We start from the raw sequence: 18,245 nt of genomic DNA on the forward strand, positions 1-18,245 counted from the left end.
AGACCCCAGTTAGAGATGATAAAGCAAAAAACGAGGTGGTGTACAAGATCACAGCAGAAGTAGTTTTCTTTACAAGTGTATAACTTTGTTAAACTAAGATCAAAAGCTATTAATGCTCTTGCAATGGAATGAGTTTAGATTTTATGTGAATTTATGAAAGGAGGAGAAGAATCAGCACACACCATGGAAGAGGGAAATAAAACTTGGTGAGAATGCTAGAGTAGGTAGATCAGTCTCCAGCAGTGGTTAATTTTATCAAGGGTTCTTTATCTTTCTTAGCTGTCCTGGAGAGATCTGGCAGGAGAATAGACCACGTATCAATGCAAAGGGGTGGGAGATAGCAGCAACTATTTCAGGAGGCCAGATGCTTCCAAACCTGGTTTTCCTGTGATTCTGCTAGTGGCAGCAGCCACAGCTACTGGTGGCTGTGGGTAATTATGCTATCATAAGCAGCAGCAGCTTTCAGGACTGGGCCAAGTAGCACACATGGCATACCTTCATCTTTTCAGCCACCTGCACCTGTGCCATCCAGGTGTAAATATATTTTAAAAGGCAAAATGAAGTCAAAGCCACAGACATGAATTTTAGCAGATGCAAATTCATGGATTTCTTGCAGTATTTCACCTTCAAAATGTTCTACAATTGCATATTGCAGACTAAGGATATAGAAATACACCTGTTCTTCTATCAGTCTACACTTCCTTGTACCCTTTGTTTTCTGTAATGAGCTATATGGTTTATATAATCAAAACAGCAGAAATACATGTCATGAACTGAAATAAAATGGGGATAAGACTAGGTATAAAATGTACAAAACAGAAAAACATGCATCTTTCAGACTGAAGTTATTTTTTAAAGAAATTACAGAAGAAATTGTTTGCGGAAAGAAAAGTTCAGGGAGAAAAGGTAGATGCACAAGCTCTTTTTCTTAGACAAGACCATGGTACTATACATCTACCTGGACTCTGGTTTTTAAAGAAGAGGGAACGTTCTTGATCTCAGTCTTTCAACTTCTGCCTGAAGAATTTCAAACTGTTCTTCCTGTTCCTTTACAAGACTCTGTAGGTGTTTCTGCTTCAAAATCTCTCGGTAACGCTGCTTTGTAATCTTTTCGGAAACATGCTGTGTGTCTGCATAAAACAAGATATAAGGGTTAGCCTGTACTTGTAGGGGATGCATAGTCTATATTTATGTTGGACTGGTCCCAGGGTTATTCCAGTTCTGTATAAAATAGGCAAGCATTTTAAAAAAGGCTCACAGTTGGGCTTAAGAGTCTTTATAGTACTGAATAAAGCAAAAAATTTCAAAAAAAGCACTGGGCGTGCTTCCTTTAGTTTCTAGCAAGTAACCACTGTTTTGAAGATCTCTAACTGTTTTACTAGTGGAAAGGTCTCTGCAGGTTTCCTAATAGTTAATACCCTTCATGTTACTTCCTCTGTTCCTTGAATGGGTGGAAAGAAGTGGGTCGAACAGTTCTGAGAAAGAATGAAAGCATGTTGTCTAATGAAGGTATGAACGACAATAATATTTTGACTTAAACAGTTTCAGCAATTTAGTCAATTAACTTTGGTTGTAAGAGCAACAATCTCTAGGTATGCTCTTAAGTAAATGATGTTACATTGTTGTGGTAGAAAGGGCAATGCTAATTGCGCACATACAGTGATAAATAGGCGCTCCTTGCCCCTTAGCTGATGCTGATGGAGAACAGGAGCGTCTAGCCTTGGAGGTACTTTCTGAATGTTTTTTGCTTGTGACTTAAAGTGCATTACTGTGACTCACCAGCTGCCTCAAAGATATGCCTCCTTTCTGAAACAGAGACAAGCATTTCTTTCAGCTCCAGGCTGAGCTCGTAGTTTGCTTGCTCTTTTAAACTGATGCACTTCTCCAACTCTTTAATTCTTTTCTGACGGTTCTTCACATTCTTCTTGTGCAGCTGTCCATTTCCAAATGAATAAAGCAAACATATGAGCTTATACAAAAGCTGTTCAGACAAACTTTTGATAGAAACCTATAATCTTAAGCACTGCATTGTAGCTCAATAAACTTTCATGTATTTTGATTTGACTAGTAGCACGTTCTAGCTTTACTTCATATAGAGTCTTTCAGACACACTGTATTCCAGTATGCTTTATGGAGTTCTAATATAAGTAGCAGACAAGGAACAAAGAGGTATGGGTGAAGGAGAGAGATATTAAAGATAAAACTTGAAAGGCAAAGGGAGGAAAGGAAGTCAATGGAATCAGTGAGTTGAGAACACTCTCTTGGCTGCTAGGAGCTGCTTGAAGAAAGGGTTGTTGCGCTGAAGCTGTCGGATGGGCTGTAAAGGGACAAGATAAATACTAAAGCTTGAAGAGGAGGCTGATGCCAGCTAGAGGAACCTGGAGAAAATCCAGTGGAATCACTTAAAAACAAGGATAAGCATGATTTGAATGTTGAAATAGATGAGGGAGCCAGCAAATCAGATTGTTGTGTCTGTGTTATTTTGAATATGGGGGGGGTGGGAGTGAACAGGCTGGAACTCCTGGAGAGAAACATTAAGCAGTGAAGACTGGAAGAATGCTTCATTAGAAATGGAAGAGTGACTTTTATAGGCAATGCTGTGTAAGAAGTGATAAGCCGATCTGCATTCAGATGTTCAGGAAGGAAAGCATTTAATTCCAGTAACAGAGCAAGTAGATTTCTCTCCATAGGGTTGATCTATGCAGTAATCAATGTATGATGACTGCTTCCAAAGACTTTGGAGAACTGCTGCTGTAGACAGCTCAGCACAAGTTGAAGGAAGTATTGAAAGCCAGATGAATAAATACATGGATATATATATATATATTCATCCGTGTGTGCTGTGCTCCAACAGTCCTTGAGTTAGCTGAAGAGTTAGTATGCCTACATCAGTTGCAGTTATTCCTTACAAACACCTCTTGCTAATGAAGGAGAGGAGTTGCATTTAAACTAAGGATGTGTCTCTCAAATGTGGTGGTTCGCTTAGGTTTTACCTTATCCATGATGCCAAGAGCCTGCTCCATCACTGAAACGCGGTGGGCGATGTGGCTGTCGTAGTTCAGCACAGTTAGGAACTGAAGAATTAAAAACAGAAAGAAACCATCTTATTAAGCCTGTTTGTTCTCAACAATTACACACTTCTGTAAAGACAATCATACTATGTGAAACTCAAAAAACTGGAATTCTGCACAGTGGAAAGGCTTACTAGTGATCATAAATGGACATGGTAAAGATATTCTTGGATGCTGTGTGAATACTAGACGGTACAGCTGTTAAAAAGAGTGTTATCTGTTATGAGTTAACGGAAACACAGACCAAGCAAATTTGTTGTGAGGCTGTCAAAAACCCCAAGCTATACTTCTGCTTATAAGGTAGTCTAAGCTAACACAGCTGGAGGCCAAAGTGCCATACTGTCTGTCTTTAGGCCAGAGAAAAAAGTGATTATTTTCTGTCAGGTGGCTTCCTAGTAATTCTTACTTCTTTTATTGTTCTTATATCTGCATAGTAATTCAGGTTTCAGAGAATTTATTAAAGATTTTTTCTTGGGCACACTGCTACGAAAAAATCTCTCTACCAAATGACAAATGGTAAAACAGGCTGTATAACCCATAATGGGCAGTAGACAGGTTTCTGTAGATGTAGATTCATCCTTTCAGAGTACTGTCCCACCAAAGTGACAGGTAAAATTTTGTGGACTGCTCTAGTTAGAAGAGGAGAAACAGGAAAGAACCAGCAGGCTCCTTGCCTACAGCACCAAACTGCTTTCACTCACTGCTTCACAAATAGCCCTCATTCCAGGTGTTTTCAGGTCCTTGCCTGCACGCATTTGTCTAAGCCATCTTTCTGTTTCTGTTGTTGCCTTGTCTTTCCTGCTAACCCCACATTTCTACTCAAAAAGTGAAGTAAAGTCAAGCCCCTCAGAGCATTCAAATTCTGATTAAACTGGTATATGCCTTTGCTATGGGCAAGTCTAACTCTCTCTGAAGGGTGATAGTTCTGCTCATCAGTTTAAATGAAGTTTGAGCTAACAGCAACACTCTGGTGATAAATTTACTACAAGAACTGTTCAGTGTGTTGTCACACCACCTCTTTCGAAAGCTGTTTTGTTGGTGTTAGTTACGGAAGTCCCTTGGCTGTGATTCAGAAGTGAACAAGCAGTTTGGAGAGCAGCAAAAGAAATGAAGCCTGAGCAAAACACATTTTGGATTTTCTTTTACTCTTCTGATTGAATTGCACTATCCTTACCTGCTCTCCAACATTCTTCATTTTCTCTGTGCTTTATAGCTCTCCCCACTGCAATATCTCCAGCCTACCCATCCTCCAACATCCCTTACTCCAAACCTTTATGCGCCCTACCTCATCGTCACAAAACCTTCAGCTTTCCCTGCAGTCCTCTACATCCCATACTGCAATACCCTCAGGCTTCCCCTATAACCTCTCTCCTTCCTCCTCTCTTCTCCCACTGGTATCCTTGGCACTCTCCCACAACCTTTACCTATGTTTTCTGGCCTGCCAGCTGGGCTTGTTCAAAGTTATGTGGGTGCTGACTTGCTGGCCAGCTGCTGCCTCATGCCTGCCAGGCATGGCAAACAATTCCCTGTCATTCTGCTGCTGGGCCAACAAATGGCAGTGAGTGGGGCTCAGTGAGGCTCCTGTAGGAATGCTCAACCTTTGTACACTGAGCAAAAGTTACAGTATTTCTGTGAGATACTAGATGGGGGCACCTCAGACCTTTCACTTAAAAGGAAGTTATGGTGCTTGATTTAAAAGATCTTTTCCTTGTGGCTGCAAAATCCTGATTCCTTATTCTCAATGCCAATTTTGAAACACTAGGAGTTAGGGCTAATTTTGCCTTTGTTTACACCTGAACATCCCAAAGAACTTCATCACTGATCAATCTCAAGAGTAAAACTTCCCTTTGAAAGCTGAATTGTTGACCTACGAGGCATCAGGTTTCTCCATAGTAGTAAGAGACTTAAGAGGTATAAATGACCTTACAGGTATAGGCAGCAAAATTTTCTGCTGCCAAAATATCTATTAGAGAAAGGAACTCACTAGCTGGCGATCTTTTGAAATGGGTAGTGTTACAATATCCCGAGCCTTCTGTTTCAGATCTTCTATCTGCATTCTCATTTTCTTGTGTTCCCATTCCAGCTGAAATATCCCTTTAGAGAAGTCTTTACATTCCACCATGCTAGCAATTTTTTTTTCTCCTTGAGCCTGAAAAAATAGATTAATCTTAATTAACACACTTTACAGATTATGGAATAATTATTTGCAACAAGATGGGCATGCTTCCAAAGCTATAATTTTAGTAAGAGACTGCAGTCTCTTTCCAGACTTTGCTCCAGATGGTTATCTTTTGTGGAATTTTGTTCCCTTTTATCCTCTGTGCCACAGCCTTGGATTGTAGGAGATGAAGAAAATTACAGCTAACCTCTCTCTCCATCTTTCTATCTTTTATAAGAATGCGAAGGCATTTTAACTCTACAAAATACGAACTTGCTCTATATAAGGTATTCTGCAGTTGTTACTGAAGGCTTTGTGCAGTAGCAGTAACAAACAATTTTTGTACAGCTAGAATGCCTAAAAAAAGAACATTTAATGAGAGTATGAAAAACTGTTTTAAGTATGACCACCAAATTCACCTTACATAAAAAAGTGTATTAATTTTTTAAATCTTAATGTAAGCTACTGTTCAAATGCTTCTTAACATGACTAAGTTTGCCTTGAGGGAATTTTCGGACTGGTGCCCAGGATATTAGCATTTTCTATTCACAGAGTGTGTGTAAGTAATGGTGTGTCTAAAAACTGTTGCCATTTCATTGATCTGAATTGTATTGATCAAACATCAAGAAAGCAGTCTGTATTGCAATCTTTACATCATGATAAGAGACATTACAGAATTCTTAATAGCCCCTAGATTACAGTGGAGCCTACTGGTGTGTAGTAACGAATTGAAACTAGATGTCAAACTGGAGAAAAAGCAGACCCCCTGAAGGACAATACATTTGTTTAAAAAGCTTAAATTTCCTTCAGATAATGTAAATTACCATGATAGAGCAATTCAGTTCTTCAATAACACTCTTATTAATGAGAATGGCATCAGTGTAGTCTGGGATCTCAGTACTTTCCAATTCTACCTGTCCTTGTCTTAGCAAAAACTGGACAGTCAAATTCAATTGAAGTTTCATCTTCTCCTCCTGCAGCCTAAAATGGCAGAAAACAAAAACAATGTTTAGTGATTTCAACAGGATTATATAAATCTTCTCATGATTCTCAAAATGTTTATATTTATTACTGGTAAGTGGTATGTCCACATAGGGGTTACTCTTTGACAGTCTGTCTTCTATTTGCTCCCAAAGTGACAACGGAATTTGCAACTTATTTCCATACATGAAGTTTTCAACCACTGGATTCAGTTTAACATACTCTAACAGATGTTCTGAGAGAAAGTGTTCCTACTGAACAGAAATCTTAACAATAATTGAAAAGGAAATGGAGGAGACTCCCAGCCAGCACCCGTTTTCTTGTATAATTTATCCTGCGGTTTGTTCCTGAATGACAATGAATGTGAAAATTATGTCATGTACATGAAAAAATGAAATATTGCAGGTCCAAACAGCTCAGTGAAATCAGGTGTCATGTGACTGAGCAGCATATTGCAATTAGGAGTGATCACTGTATCTTAGGCCTACATGAGCAAAATTTAACTGAGCTAGCTAGCACAAATATGGCCTTGAAGGCTTTGGGGGATTCACTGTATGATGTAGCTTTTGGGGCAGTCAGTTTCCATTGAAGACCATGCTGCCATCCTTACTAATGTTGTTACTTAAGATGGTAGATTAAGACTGGTTTGACCTGCTCACATGTGCTGCAATAACACCTCATTTCTCTTAGATGAATCCTAGCTAAAAGAGTGTTGGAGAACACAGCTGTGTAATTCTGTCTGTAACTTTTGGTTCTGTGTTGGTGGAGTATTAAAATGTAGCTGAACATAGGAAAAGAAACAAAATTACCAAGTGAGTTCTTGGAAAATGTCTTCTATTTCTGACTTAATCTTCTCATTGTCATCCATCCTTCTCTGGAGAAAGGCCTGCATCTCTGCCAGTGTTAGGGCTTTCCATTTCACCTAAGCAAGCAATATCGTGACATTCTGAACTTTTTCAACTTTGTCAGCATGTCAGGGCAAGCCTCTTCAAGAACAGAGAAGACAAGTGCTTAAGAAGACATACGTATGTATAAATATGCAGCCTGGTATTTTGAGAATCCCAGTAGAGCACATGAGACATAGAGGTTAAAATCCTTACACTCTGCTCAGAAAATAATTTATTCATTTGTGCATAGTTTATTCACATGAAAGCAAATCACATTTCCTTCTCTCTTGGTCAAAGGTCATTTATCTCTGTCTCTGGATAATTGAGATTTACACCTTCATGCTTTTAAACTGAACAAATAGCTTGCTAGAATTTTCCAGCAACACTCTTTGTTAAGAATTGCTCTTGGTGTTCTAGAAAAATACGGGAATGCATTGGTGCAGATGTAGTATGCTAATGGGAGGGAACGACTCCAACAGATGATGGAAATCAAATACCTTAATAGTTTTTTGGTATGGATAGAAAAAAGGAAAATTATCTTTTTTTTTAATGAAACCAGATCAAGGTCGCAATCATTCTGATCAAATCCATCCACATTAATATGCTAATTTTTCCTCTGAAGGAGAACTAGAGCTGGTTTCCCTTGATGACCTTTCTATTATTCTGAATTGAATGTGGCCAGAAGCAACCTTCAAACTCAAATGCAGCTTATGTATGCTGCATTGTCATTTCACCACTAGCTTGACCCTACACTTGAACTCCGCAGACGTTTAAGACCTGAAAATATCAAGAAGTATACTGGCAAAATAAAGAATTTTACATACCAGCTCCTCACTCTCCATTTTATTTCGTCTAGCTAGGCAAAAATGTTCCCATATAGATGGGTCTAAGCCATTAGGCATGTGCTCAGGACTATCCAGTTCATCCATGGCTTTCATTAAAAGGGTAAGTGCACCTTTGTAATCTTCAGCTGAGCCTGAACTGTCCCCATACGGCTTAGCGGTGTCAAGGAGCATTTCTGTCATTGGGGTCCTAGTGCACATACACAGTACATATGGTATTTACTTTTTATTTTCTCTTGCATAAAAGAAGCTCACAAACAACTAAGAACATTTCATACTCTCAATCTCTTGCAAAGAGCAAACAGGTAAGACTGCATCTTACACAAAATAAGAATATATGTTTTTGAGAACTGATGATTATTTAGATTGCATTTAAAATAGATTGTGTGGGGTGAATAAGGAAATGTAAGTACTCAAAATAGCAATCCTTAGTATGATAGGAAATCAATCATTGTTAACTATCCAATAAAAAGCAGGCAGTCTACTGATTATCAAAATAATTTAGACTATTGAAATAAATAGCATTCTCATTCTTGACACACAAGAAATATTAGTATTTAAACAGACGGAATTGGGGGGATCTTACTTTGGTCGATGTTTGTAAAGTTGGAAAAGTTCATCAAGGAGATTGGCAGGTACATCAGCAAACTCCTTTGTAAAACCACATTCCAGATTCTAGGAGGAAAACAGAAAGCTTCCTTGTTACCACAGTGTTATTTTAAAAAAAGCATCAACCTGCCCATATCTTAGAAATACAGAATATGGTGCTTTTCTAAGTGCTCCCAAGCATCACAGGAATCTGGACTATTTAATAAATTTTTCTATGCACATAGTCTCCTTTACTGCTTAATTTCAGTGATCAACAAGTTGACCAGAACTCATCCCATGCTTACAGTGAAGTATGTTCTTCTCATTATCAAGACACAGCATTCACTTTTTAATTTCTGAACCTCCTTGTGTTTGTGAGAGTCTCACCTTCTCTTCAGCTTTCGCATTTTCATAGGTGTCTATGTAAGCTTCAATTTTATTTTTAGTAGTCTGGATTGTTCTTGCAGTCTTGACCTATAGCAAAACCAAAAGATTTCAGGAATGAAACTCAGCCAGCAGAAGCACTGAATGGCCATTCATATACACTGATGAAGCTGAAACTTTCTTATTTCTAGAGAAAACCTTGTGAGCTATTTTTACTAACAATATAATGCCTTCTTCAGGGGGTTACTTGTAGATACTGCTAAAAGGTGAGAAGGTGCGAAATTAAACTAGTCCACTGCTTAAGAAAGTAAGAAATATCTTATACAAATGCTTACAAGTCTTCTGTTTAAACTTTGAATGTAAGGACCTATGTTGATACTTGTTTTCACTTGCATAGAGATTTCCTTTTCCTTTCATGTCATCACAGGTAACGCCAGTCGAAAATTCTCAAATGCTGTTCAAGACCAGTCAAAAATTCTTAAATGCTGTTCAGTGGAGGGTTCTTCATTTTAGAATGCAGTTTCCATGTGTCATGACATAGTTCTGTTATGTGTGACGATACTAAGCTCATCATCTGTTTTATCAAGACTGTTAAATGCTTATACTCTGCCGGGGAGACTGTTTTGTTGTATTTGGCAGTTTGCATGGACCAAAAGATGTATCAGTGGAAACATTTGTAAAATTAAAAAAAAAAAGATCTATTTTGAAAAATGTAAGCTGGTATACACTTGGCCTCAGATAATTTTAAAACTAGTTCTGCCTATCCAGTGGTAGGGGCTAGCTGCCTACTTTGGAACCTCTCCCTGTAGCTCACATACAAATGGCTGTTTGCAGCTCCAAACACAGAGGTCTGTACAGGCTGAGTAGGAGATCTGACATGGGGAGGCATTAATATATTCTCTGTGGACTCAGGAACAGCTCCACGAAGACAAAGTGGGCAAATGGGATAATATTGTCCCAAGAGCCAGAACCAACCTGCAGACTACCACCACTTAGACCACCTGAGTCACACAGGTATTGGCAGGACACAGGAATCAGAACTGTCACTCAGAATTATTACTGTGGGCAGCAAGCACTTGTATTGAAATCCAGATCTACTACTTGTGCTCTCCAGTCTTTTGTTGACTTGTATATGGTTTGACAGGGATGGGTAAACTCTTCAGGAGATTAAATTAGTCGATAAGACTATGAACACTTTGTACTCTGTGGTATGTTCTGCTTCCATGGTCAGATACTCACACGCCACCTCTGTCTATGCTTTGAACCGGCAAACACAAGTCAGCGTGGCCCTGGCCTACATTAGACACCTCAGTGAAAAATGTGATAGCATTACACATTCTTTTGTGCATCTTTCTGTCACAAAAGCATCATAATTGGTGCTTCCAGCTTGATACTGGATACTAAAAATATTATATATAGCAAACAAATAGCAGCATGCCCTTCTGAATGTATGGAATTTTACCAAAGAACTCCAGATGAACCAAGATGAGTATCTATTCAAAAACATATGTATTTATAATGTATGTAACCTGTACAAGTTGAAAAAAACTCAGTGACCCTGTAAATTGTCAGAAAATAATTTATGGCAAAATTTTGATTTGGAAAGAGCAGTTTTCACAAGAAATTGTATTGTAAATATTACACTTCTCCTAAGAATAGCATTCCAAATGATAACTTACTTTTTCTTTCTCCTTTTTCATAAGGAAATTATGAAGTCCAGCTTCTCTAGTGTCCAACTCTTCATTCAACATTAAAGCATAAACGAGATTGACTATTTTGAGTTCTTCCTGTGAAAAGATTGTAATAAAAAATCAACATTCCTGCTGCACAGAGGCAGAGATGAAAAATTAATGATGTTCTCTGCGATACCTGATAGATGACCATCTCTAATTTCACTTTCCTTTCAGAGAGTTTGCACACAATCTGATCAAAATTTTGTGTTGTTTCCTGGATGGAAGCTTCAAGTTTCTTCAATTCATTTTCCAGTGCCTGGGGAAGGGAAGGATGAGAGCAGCAGTATTACATCTGGAAGAATAAAGAAGCTCTGATATAGTATATCAGATGCTGGAGAATGCACAATATGGAACTGTATACTTCAGCCAAAAGGTCCCAGAAATTACTTGTTTGGAAGGAGAGTGCTGCCAGCCTACCAAGTTATGTTGTCCAAATACCACTTTGAAGGATAAATATAATTGTATTATTTGTGTATGGCATCAGCAACTCTGGGAATAGAAGCTGAAAAAAAAAATTTTAGGAATACTGGTACGTTTGTGAAGGAAAGTTACCTTTTGTCAGATATCACAAGTTTTGGCACATAGTTATTGGTATAAGTAGAGATTGCCTTATTTTACTGTCTAATCTGGGACTTAGTTACTATGCCACATGATCTTTGTTCTTCGTTTGTCTTCGTTTATTCTATTTATTAGTATCCAGTTTTAGAAGTAGCTCCTGAGAAAGATCAGAAGCTTTGGTCATGAGCACTGTGAACAAAACCACTCCTTTTCTTATTTTAATTTACCCTTCTATACTTTTCTTTTTCTTCACTCAGCTCCTTGACTTTTTTCTCATGTTCTCTAAATATTTTCTTTTCTTCATCATTCCAAACATGCTCAGGCTTGGATATAAAAGGAGGTGGAGGAATATCCTGGAAGCATTAAAGACAAATATGCTTCAAAAGCAATATTAAGTCTCCATCAGCACACTAACAATCTATAGCATGCATCAAATGTAATGAAAGGTATTTCTTCGTAAGCAAGGTACAAGCCTTAAGTCTAAGTAACATATATATTCTGTTTCTCTGGTCTACTGCTGCTACTGGTCTACTGCTGCTACTTACACCAGTAGCTTTGGTGTATACATATTGTGCTATTCTCTCTCACTTGCATACAGGAATTCACTACTGGATCTTGTAAAATACAAGTATTTTGTACTCAAACATACTACTGTCGGTACAAGATATACCACATTTTCTGTTTCAGAACCCCAAATCTAACTCCATGCTAATGTATACTTCTAAGTAGAGTCCTGATTTTCCAAAACACATCAATTCCAGGGAGAGCACTTGGGTCTGCCCCATCCTTTGTGACACTCCTTCACATTCTTTCCTTCCTCTACTACTGTATTTGCCTATTTCCTCTACTATCTGTATTTGCTGAGTTAAATGGAACACAGTATTTTTCTGTAAGATCACAGCCACGGATAATAGACCCTTCCCCCAGCAATACAGTTGTTGTAATGGTATACTAGATTATGTTCCTATAGTATTCCACTGTGATAGGGACCGGTGTTGATGGGTAAATCATATGCAGGCACTAGAATCTTGTGGTCTCTTTTGAGTCCAGTGTATGGTCTCTTATGGACTCTATCTAGGCATAATGCAATTCTACAATTTTCCGACTTTCTTCTATCACTTAGGTTGGAAACATTTGCTAGTTGAATTTCACATTTCTTTAAAAGCCCACAAGCTACCTAAATGATAGGGCAGAAACGTATCTCACCATTTTCAAGATGTCTTCCTTTTTGACTTCTAGCACTCCACCCATCATGTCATTAAGAGCACGCAGTCTTTCATTGTCCTAGGAACGACCACAAAAAATATTTTAGGGTAGAAAAGGAAGTTTTGGAAACGATAATAGGGTAGTTCACTAGATCACCCATATGATTATACTGTGTGTCACTAGTAGATTAATGCTCTTTGGTGATGTGTGTGAAATATGCTAAAAGTCTCAGAGTTTTTTCTGGTGGACAGATGTTCATATACCAAATAATAACTTACTAAAACTGCCATTCTGGCAGTTTTGGAAGGAATACATAGGCGTAGACTACTCCTGGCCAGTTGGCAGGCTAGGATGAAGGAAGTTGTAGTGTCAGTGTCTTATTGCGCATCTCTTTTGGGGCCAGAACCATCTTAGGCTTTTCACAGATGCATTTTAAAGCCAGAGAAAAGCATTATAATCTTCTAGTCTGATCCCTGAAGAACAGAGGTCGCTCAGTCAACAAACATATCAAGCACAAAGCTCCTGATTGAACAGTAGCATGCATTTAGAAATGTATCTAGTCCCCAGTCACCTGATACAGTATTTTTAATTGCCACTAAGCACATTTTTAAAAATCGTGAGCCTAACACTAAATCTTTTCTTCCCCCAGCTGGTCTATGTAGTTCTGATTGTAAATGATAAGAAGAGGGAAAAGGCACACATCATCATTACCCACCATTTTAAATTTATTCTCCCATACTACATTACTGGAATATTCCAGTGCAGCATTAACTAAATAAGCCTAACCAGAGACAAAGGCCTATTCAGTAAAAAGGATACTACTTTAAGTACCATAGCAGCAAGACATCTTTCTATTTCAAGCTCAGCCAGCATTTCTGCTTTCTCTCTCTCTTCTTGAGTCAAGTATTTTTCAACTTTAATCTGAAGGAAGAAAATGAGGTTCATATCAGGGTTCTTTTCTCCAAATGTGATCACATGTAGACTAAGAACATTTGGAAAGATGGTGTAATACTAATTCTTAATGCTTTTTGTATCTCTGCTCTATGATAATATTCCTCAAGAAGAAAATTGTTCTTTTGAACAGCTCCAAAAGCTATATTTAAAAATGCTAAAATACAAACTACCATCATTTTTGTTGATAGTAGTTGTGTTTTGTGCATACCTTTTCTGACAGTGGAATAACACGGACTGGTGGGAGAGCAGAGAGAAGCAGGGAAAGACTGACCAAAAGAGCAGATGAGATGAGTGGAATATATTGTATAAGAAATATGGTGTTTCTTTATAAATTATGAATTGAATTTATAAGTACAGTACTAAGTATGCTTTAGTACCTAGATAGTTTGAAACTACTTAGTTTCAAAATGATGCTCAGAGAAAACAGAGAAACCCTTATCTATGGAAGGAATCCCTGCAAGCCTGGTTTGAATCTTATAGTCAGGAACAGGGGGAATTTCTACCTAATTTATGGGCAATTAAAAACTTCTAACAGCAATAAATTAAGATTGTACACATTTTATTCATTTCAGATTGACTTATGAAGAGCTTTCTCCCTAAAAAGGGAAGGGAAGCAAAAGAGTCAAAAAGATGATTTTAAGTACAGACACATCTGTTTTAAGGCTTTTCAGTACTGATACAATGTCTGAAAATGAGAAGAATTAGAGAACTGTATTTGAGTGGGTGAAAGAGAAAGATTTATTTTTCAGACACCTCTGAATCCTGAACAGTGAGCGCTCGCTCTGGCATCTCATCATCTGTAAGAGCTGGCTCCCACACTTTCACTTGGAGGTCAAGTTGTGCCAAGATTTCTCGGATCCTCAGGTTTCTTTCTTTCACTCGTGCTATCTCCTGCTCCTTTTGTCGCACAACTATGTCAAATTCCTTATTAAAAGCAGTTTTCACTTTGTAAATGATGTCCTGAAATACCAAAAAAGGAAACAGTGATACTGCACAGGTCACATCCATCCATGATTATATATCACTCCTCAAGCCATCAGAATAATAAATGTGTGTATTTGTGTGTGACAGGGAGATAAACTGGTAAAGCCCTTTTATGAAAATCATAAGGGCAGAGTTCAAGCTTTGTTAAATGGAGGTTAGCAAATTATTGTTTTTTTCTTTTTTTTCCTATAAGTTTTTATTCCTTTTCTTCTATATATTTGCCATTTGACAAAGATTCTGAAAGAAGCATACTGCTGCCAAACTAGATAAAAAATTAGGCTGCCTTCTATTTGCTGTTTTTTGCACTCTTCGGCTGAAAGAAGGGGCTTCAAAGAAAAAAAACATGTGACCTGTAAATCTAGAGATTGTAAATCATAGGTGCAGGGAGGCAGAGTTAAGGACATACTTTCCTGACTTATTAAGTGATGCAACCTGCAGTTTCAATATGCTTTTCTGTGATTTTCTGTCTGACATATGTAAGTAAAATGTGCCCATTAAATAAACAAACATTGGAAACTATTTTTTTTAAACACCTGAGACCTTATAATGATTTTAAAAAGCATATATTCTTAGTGGATAAATTCTTCCTTTAGCCTAAATAATTGATCTCAACATAGAAAAGTAGAATATTAAGAGAGAAAACCATGTGTCTCTCCTACTGTGTCAATTTACTAAAATGAAACATGAAAAGAATTTCAGTTCTATCATTAACCTTCACATTTTGAGATGCTTAGCTGTTTGCAATTTGTATGACAATAAATATTTGTGCCTGTCATTATTTCATTGATTTCTAATATAGTAATAAGTTAGGATGTAATAAGGCAGGATGGCAGATAAGGTACAATGCTGCTGGGAGGAAAAAGGCTGTGCTCAATGTCTAGTCAGCCATCTAGCTCTCAGCAAGCTCTCTGTGTTGACCAAGAGCACTGAAGATATATCCACACTTAGATATATAATACGCATCTTTAAAGCCAGACAGTAGAAAGATCTTGTTACATCCAAGCTTACATCTATAAGTGCTCCTTGTGTTTCTTCCTGTCCTGGTTTTGGCTGGGATAGAGTTAATTTTCTTCCTAGTAGCTGGTACAGTGCTGTGTTTTGGATTTAGGATGAGAATAAAGTTGATAACACACCCATGTTTTAGTTGTTGCTAGGTAATGCTTACACTAGTCAAGGACTTTTCAGCTTCCCACGCTCTACCGACTGAGAAGGCTGGAGGGACACAAGAAGCTGGGAGGGGGCACAGCCAGGACAGCTGACCCCAACTGGCCAAAGGGACAGTCCATACCATGTGACGTCGTGCTCAGTACATAAACTGGGGAAAGCTGGCCGGGGGGGCCGCTGCTCGGGGACTGGCTGGGCATCGGTCAGCGCGTGGTGAGCAACTGCATTGTGCATCACTTGCTTTGTATATTATTGTTGTTAATATTACTATTTTATTTTATTTCAATTATTAAACTGTTCTTATCTCAGCCCATGAGTTTTCTCACTTTTACTCTTCCGATTGTCTCCCCCATCCCACTGGAGCAGGGGGGAGTGAGCAAGCGGCTGTGTGGTGCTCAGTGGCCAGCTGAGGTTAAACCACAACACTTCCCCATCTACTTTAAACACTAGTGTTATCTACTAGATTTTATGTATTACAATGCATAATCATTGAGCTCTGCTACCATTTAGAGCCTTAAAGAGCTCTGAGGAGGCAATGCTTTACAGTAGTTTAACCACTTCTACCCTTGTAGATCATCTTCATAAGAAGCCTATTCTGTAGCATGTTTACTACTTAATAAACTGGCCAGGGTAAGAGAGTCTGATCGTAATGAACAATAAATACAGAAACATTGACGACTCCAAATGAAGGGATGGTAAGACTGGAGAGAAAGGAAATGGTGTGAGGATGCAGCTGATCTTTCATTCAGCAGCAAATAATGGGAAAAAGGTCATGTTTTCACAGGGCATGCTGAGATGTGCAAGCTAGCTTTGGCTCTACAAACTCTTAAACTGAAGCACCAGTGGGCAAATACAGATACCCTCAGATTGGGTAACCAATTTCATAAAAATGTTTTTCTTCCAGACCTGAGCTGGCAAATCCACATGGTGCTCTACTGCACTATGTGCATTTATCAGCTTTCATCTCAGTAACTCAGAGACCTGTGCAACTCTCCATTGCATAGTGTCAGTATGCCCAAGATCTAACAGTGGCTACAACTGCTGTGAGAACCAACAGATATGACAGCGTCACTGCTGTAATACAAATTTAAGAAGACATCACCTTCAATAATACTATCTGATTGACTTTCTGCTCCCTGGTGTGCAAGTCCCATTGGTGGTATAGGATAGATGTGTCTCCACCATACTGAGAGCTCAGACTTCCAATCAGGCAGTAAGATACACTATCATCAGCTGTTACTTCTTCTGCCTTCTCTCCTTCTTCCTTAGATAATACAATCTCAGACTCAATCTCAAGATTTTTCTTCTGAACCTGAATATCACAAACATGATAACTGTGTTAATTTTGTACACGAACCAGTGACACATGTATGAAAAAATTCTAGAGGTTATATTCTGCAGTTAAGCTCAATGATCAAAATAATGCAAGTTGAAATGATCATATCTGGAATATTGGATCCATTTGTAGGTTCCCCAGTACAAGAAAGATATGGGCATACTGGAGGAAGTCCAGTGATAGGCCACTAATACAATTAAGGGTTTGAAGCATCTAACATGCGAGGACAGGCTGAGAGAGCTGGAATTGTTTAGCTTCAAGAAGGAGAAGGCTTGGGGGGATCTTAGTAATGCATATAAAAACCTGATTGTGGGGAGTAAGGACAACAGAGCCAGACTCTTCTCAGTGGTGCTCAGTGACAGGTTGAGAGGAAATGGGTATACATCGAAATACAGGACATCCAACTTAAACATAATAAAACACTTTTCCTGTGAGGGTTGTCAAACATGGGAAGAGGTAGCCCAGAGGTTATGGAATCTTCCATCCTTGGAGATATTCCAAACCTGACTGGACACAGCCCTGAGTAAATTGCTCTACAAGGGTTGGACTAGATGACTTCCAAAGAGCTCTTCTAACCTCAGCTATTCTGTGATTCTTTAATACTAATAAATTTGTTCTGAGTAAAAACACAACATTTCATCTTTATTTATCTTTTTCAGAATTTTTGGTCAATTTCTACAGCAAGAAAATGGACCTTAGTAATGTATCTATGTAAAGAAGGGTTAAGATGCCAACTCAGAACATCCTGATCTGAAATGCCTTTATGAAGTACTTCAAAGAGATTGTACCTTAAGATCAGCTGTCTCAATCTTCTTTAACCGGAGAACTTTCTCCAAAGTTTCCAGCTCTTCTTCACTACGTTCTTTCAGTGGATAATTCTTCACTTCACAAGCCATATGGAAGCACTGTTCAAATTTAAAAAAAAAACAAAACAAAAACCCAAAGTAAAAAGTTCTTCAGAATGCACCTATAAATTAATTTGTTCAATACCTGAATGCTAAACAGTTATGAAGACTTCTTAAAGTCAGGAATAAAATTGAGGATCAATTAATATAGACAATATAGTAAAAATACAGGGGTAAGACAAAGAACCACTTGCCTTTTTGGTAGTGGAAATGTTTGGTTTAAAATTTGCTTTTTTCTTTCTTTTTTTTTTTTTTAAATAATCTATGGATATGGCCTCTTTCTTTATCCACAGAATTCAACCAGAACTAGATTTTTGGTAAAATGACTTGGTCTTTCACCACCCTTGAGATAATCCAGTATAATCAGTTTGACTAATCTCCCTCTGTTTAAAATAGGCAAAATCAGGGTTAAATTTTGCCTTTATGTTCTGTGTAGCAGAAGTCATACTGACCGCACACAGAAAAATAATATTTACCTCTCCTTTTAGCAACAC

General features: G+C 38.1%; 1 protein-coding gene across 1 annotated transcript in view; it reads right to left on the minus strand.

Moving 5' to 3' along the window:
• Window positions 1-525: 525 nt before the first annotated feature.
• CFAP43 (cilia and flagella associated protein 43) overlaps window positions 526-18,245 on the minus strand; it is a 43,237-nt gene continuing 25,517 nt past the window's right edge. The window contains exons 17-33 of the mRNA XM_076338964.1: window positions 17,635-17,751; window positions 16,613-16,822; window positions 14,116-14,322; window positions 13,240-13,329; window positions 12,409-12,486; window positions 11,430-11,555; window positions 10,781-10,900; window positions 10,591-10,698; window positions 8,915-9,001; window positions 8,526-8,614; window positions 7,922-8,129; window positions 7,020-7,132; window positions 6,054-6,210; window positions 5,056-5,220; window positions 2,994-3,074; window positions 1,780-1,933; window positions 526-1,130 (exon numbers count right to left, since the gene is read on the minus strand). Of these exons, the coding sequence (XP_076195079.1) occupies window positions 973-1,130; window positions 1,780-1,933; window positions 2,994-3,074; window positions 5,056-5,220; window positions 6,054-6,210; window positions 7,020-7,132; window positions 7,922-8,129; window positions 8,526-8,614; window positions 8,915-9,001; window positions 10,591-10,698; window positions 10,781-10,900; window positions 11,430-11,555; window positions 12,409-12,486; window positions 13,240-13,329; window positions 14,116-14,322; window positions 16,613-16,822; window positions 17,635-17,751 (2,268 nt within the window). The 3' untranslated portion in view covers window positions 526-972. The remainder of the gene's footprint in view (window positions 1,131-1,779; window positions 1,934-2,993; window positions 3,075-5,055; window positions 5,221-6,053; window positions 6,211-7,019; window positions 7,133-7,921; window positions 8,130-8,525; window positions 8,615-8,914; window positions 9,002-10,590; window positions 10,699-10,780; window positions 10,901-11,429; window positions 11,556-12,408; window positions 12,487-13,239; window positions 13,330-14,115; window positions 14,323-16,612; window positions 16,823-17,634; window positions 17,752-18,245) is intronic.

The sequence above is a fragment of the Aptenodytes patagonicus genome, chromosome 5 (genome assembly GCF_965638725.1).
Source record: "Aptenodytes patagonicus chromosome 5, bAptPat1.pri.cur, whole genome shotgun sequence".
Classification (NCBI taxonomy): Eukaryota; Metazoa; Chordata; class Aves; order Sphenisciformes; family Spheniscidae; genus Aptenodytes; species Aptenodytes patagonicus.